Source organism: Gossypium hirsutum, chromosome A09 (assembly GCF_007990345.1).
Source record: "Gossypium hirsutum isolate 1008001.06 chromosome A09, Gossypium_hirsutum_v2.1, whole genome shotgun sequence".
NCBI classification, from domain to species: domain Eukaryota; kingdom Viridiplantae; phylum Streptophyta; class Magnoliopsida; order Malvales; family Malvaceae; genus Gossypium; species Gossypium hirsutum.
Window position 1 is genome coordinate 63,645,380 of NC_053432.1, and position 3,388 is coordinate 63,648,767.

Below are 3,388 nucleotides of genomic sequence, written 5' to 3' on the forward strand. Positions count from 1 at the left end.
GAAAAACGCAACTCAAGTATAATTAAATTTGTGGAGTTTTTGGACTAGTAGTTCAAATACTTAAATGTATAAAGCCAATAAGGGTACAAGTGAAGTAGTTTTGCAAAAACGGAATAAAAATATAAAGTTTTTTGCTAAACCCTGGCATTGATTATGAAAAGATATAATATTCTTTTGTGGTGGATACAATAACATTTAGATATATTATTAAACTAACAGTTTATAAAAAAATTAACTTGTATCTAATGATTGGTACAACCTTTTATAAATCACTATATAGTAAAATTTATATTAAAATCCTTGAAGGATTTAGAATGCCAGAAGTATATTGAAATTGTTAGGAAATTGTTCATTTATACGAATTGAAATAATTTGAACATGTGGTAAATTTGACATAATGAATAGTAGTTAAAGGATGATTATAAAATTATCCAAAATACTTATTTGTATTTTTATAGAAGAATTATGATTAAAATTTGCTATTATTATTGTTGAAACTTCTGAAGAGATTAAGATATATTTTCTCTAAATTTTTCCTTACTCATAACTTTCAAAAGAATTGTGATATAAATGTTTAACAAATATATTCAAATAGGTATTTGAAAAACTAGTATTCAAGATTAAATACATAGAATATGAGAAAATATGTAATGTTTTTATGAAAGAAAGTAAATGCGCATTGTACTATTTTTCCCTTAACTAATGTTTTATCTCATTAAATTTTCCTGATAAAGTTTTTATCGAAACATGTTATGCATAGTATAAATATGTATATTATTTTTTCTTCAATAGGAATTTTTTTCTCACAAAGTTTTTATCTTAATAAAGTTTTAACAAAACATATTATCTACAAATAAACATTTTATGAAAAATATTATGAATATTTTATTAAATAGATATTCATCAAACATATTATCTACCAATAGACATTTTATGAAAAGTATTATGAATATTTTATTAAATAGATATTCATCAATATCAAAATAAATTTTAATAAACTTTAAATTCTAATAATAATTAAATGTTATACTTTTTATATCTATAAATATAAACTTTAAAAAAAAGATTATAAATAATTTCAATTAATTAATAAAATACACTCTTTTTATTCTTTACTCTTTGTCTATTTATTATATAACAAAAATAAAAATATCATAAATTTCATTTTTTTTTAAATATCTTAACTTGGAAATCCACTAATGTAAGGCCCAAATGGTTTTTAATATTAATAATAAAATCCACCTTTCATTTCTTTGAGACCAACCTTTTCTACTAATCAAAAAGGCATGAAAAATATATCTTAAACTAACTAAATGCAACTCTCAAATAAAATAAATTATACAAAACTACAATTCTTTGACATTTTAGACTTACGGAAACTAAGAACTAGTGAACTTAGTAACAGCCTTAGTCCCTTCGGAAACAGCGTGCTTGGCCAACTCCCCAGGCAGGACCAATCTTACGGCAGTCTGGATCTCACGGGAGGTGATGGTGGGCTTCTTGTTATAGCGTGCGAGCCTCGAAGATTCTTGAGCCAGCTTCTCGAAGATGTCGTTGATGAAGCTGTTCATAATACCCATGGCTTTGCCGGAAATGCCGATATCAGGATGGACTTGCTTCAGCACCTTGAAGATGTAGATCTTGTAGGTTTCGATGCTCTTCTTGCTTCGCTTCTTCTTCTTGTCCCCCGCTTCTTTAGGGAGCTTCTTCTCGGCTCTTGGTTTTTTCTCAGCTGGGGCTTTCTCGGCTTTTTTCTCCTCGGCTGGCTTTTTCTCTGCTGGCTTCTTCTCGGCTTTGGGTGCCATTGGAAACTAGTTGTGATTTCTAAAGATTAGAAAGTGCAGTCAGTGGTGAATGAGAGAAGTGAAGGGTGAATATGAATATATACGGGAGAAGGGAGAGATTCGATTGGTTAGTTTTCGTGTGCGAGGATCGGTGACGTGGGAAGTATGGGTCGTTGGATTTGACAGGGTGGAATTGGACGGAGAGGATCGCTTCCCGTTCGTCTTTAATCTATAAGAAGTTACTTTATTTGTAATTTAAAGCGGGGGATTTTGTTTCGACTGCGTTTTTTAAAATTTTGCCCAACCCGTATGTTTCGCGGGCGAATTCTTACGGGGATCTAATTGTGAGAATCCAGTTGTGTTTCTCCACGTGGCGTAATAATTCAGTTATTGCTGCTCCTACAGTTGGTACCGAATAAACCCTGAATTATGTTTACAATATTTTTTTTCAAAATTCCTACCATTACAAAAATATTATAATAATTGAGGAAGTAATATATATATATAAATATTTAATTTTTTTATAATTTGTATTATAATAAATATAAGTTAGGAATAATATATAGGGAAAATAAGATATACTCTTCCAAGTATTTTTTTTCTTCAAAGCAACAACGGGTTTAACGGATAGATACAATAGAATTGAAGCAATAGATCATTAAAAAAAAATTAAAGTAGAATAACAAGAATGATATTTTTGGAGAAACTACTATTTTTTTGAAAACATAGCCCTAACAAAATTCAACAGTTGTTCTTGTTTTTTATTTATTAAAATTACTTATTATATTATGAGTGATTGGGTATGTTATAAAGTTTTTATGTTGTTTTTTTGAAATGTTTTTTTGTATATTTTAAAAAAAATAATGATATTATAGTATTAGGTTTAAAAATCTTAATTTTTTTGTATAAAAAAATTCCCATTTTTAATATTACATAAATGACTATTTATGTATGATTTATATTATATTTTCGTTATCATACTGTATTTTTTATTTTGAATGAATAATTAAAGTTTAGTAAGCAAAACATAATTTAAAATTATACATACGTAATTATTTCTATAATTTAACATGAAGACGCATGATTCTTTCCTTCAAACATTTGTATATATCAAACTCCAATCCTTTTGAAACGAAAACACACCAAATTGCCTGCACATAGAAATATAGATGGTATGATAACTTACTGAAACTTAATTATTCAAAAGAAAAGCCCTTCTAAATGCTGAACAAAATCAATAATGATTCATAGTTCTTGTTGTACATATCGGCATTTAAAGAGTTACTTTTTAAAGGATAGACAATGGCGGGTGGTGGTTTGCAGCCAACGATGTGATACATAGTTTGGCTAAGAAAGGCTTTGAGCAACCTCCTATTTTATACAAAATATGTATATTGTATTTTACCTCTTTTTTTCAATCTAAATTGGAGGGGTGCAATTATATTTCTGTTGTAGTGTGAGATATAAATGTTATAGAGTGTGTTTTATTTTTTAAATTTTATTTTATTAGATATTAAACATAAAATAAGTGGAGAATAAGAAAGAAGGATAAATGAGGGGAACAAATAATTACAGGGCTATTCTACGTCAAGAGGTGTAAAATT

The 3,388-nt window shown here is 27.8% G+C and overlaps 1 protein-coding gene across 1 annotated transcript; it reads right to left on the reverse strand.

The window, feature by feature from the left end:
* Positions 1–1,202: 1,202 nt before the first annotated feature.
* Positions 1,203–1,995, reverse strand: LOC107889080 (histone H2B-like). The gene has a single exon (XM_016813382.2). The coding sequence runs from the start codon at positions 1,803–1,805 to the stop codon at positions 1,380–1,382; it is 426 nt and encodes a 141-aa protein (XP_016668871.2). The 5' UTR covers positions 1,806–1,995; the 3' UTR covers positions 1,203–1,379.
* Between the last annotated feature and the right edge of the window lie 1,393 nt (positions 1,996–3,388).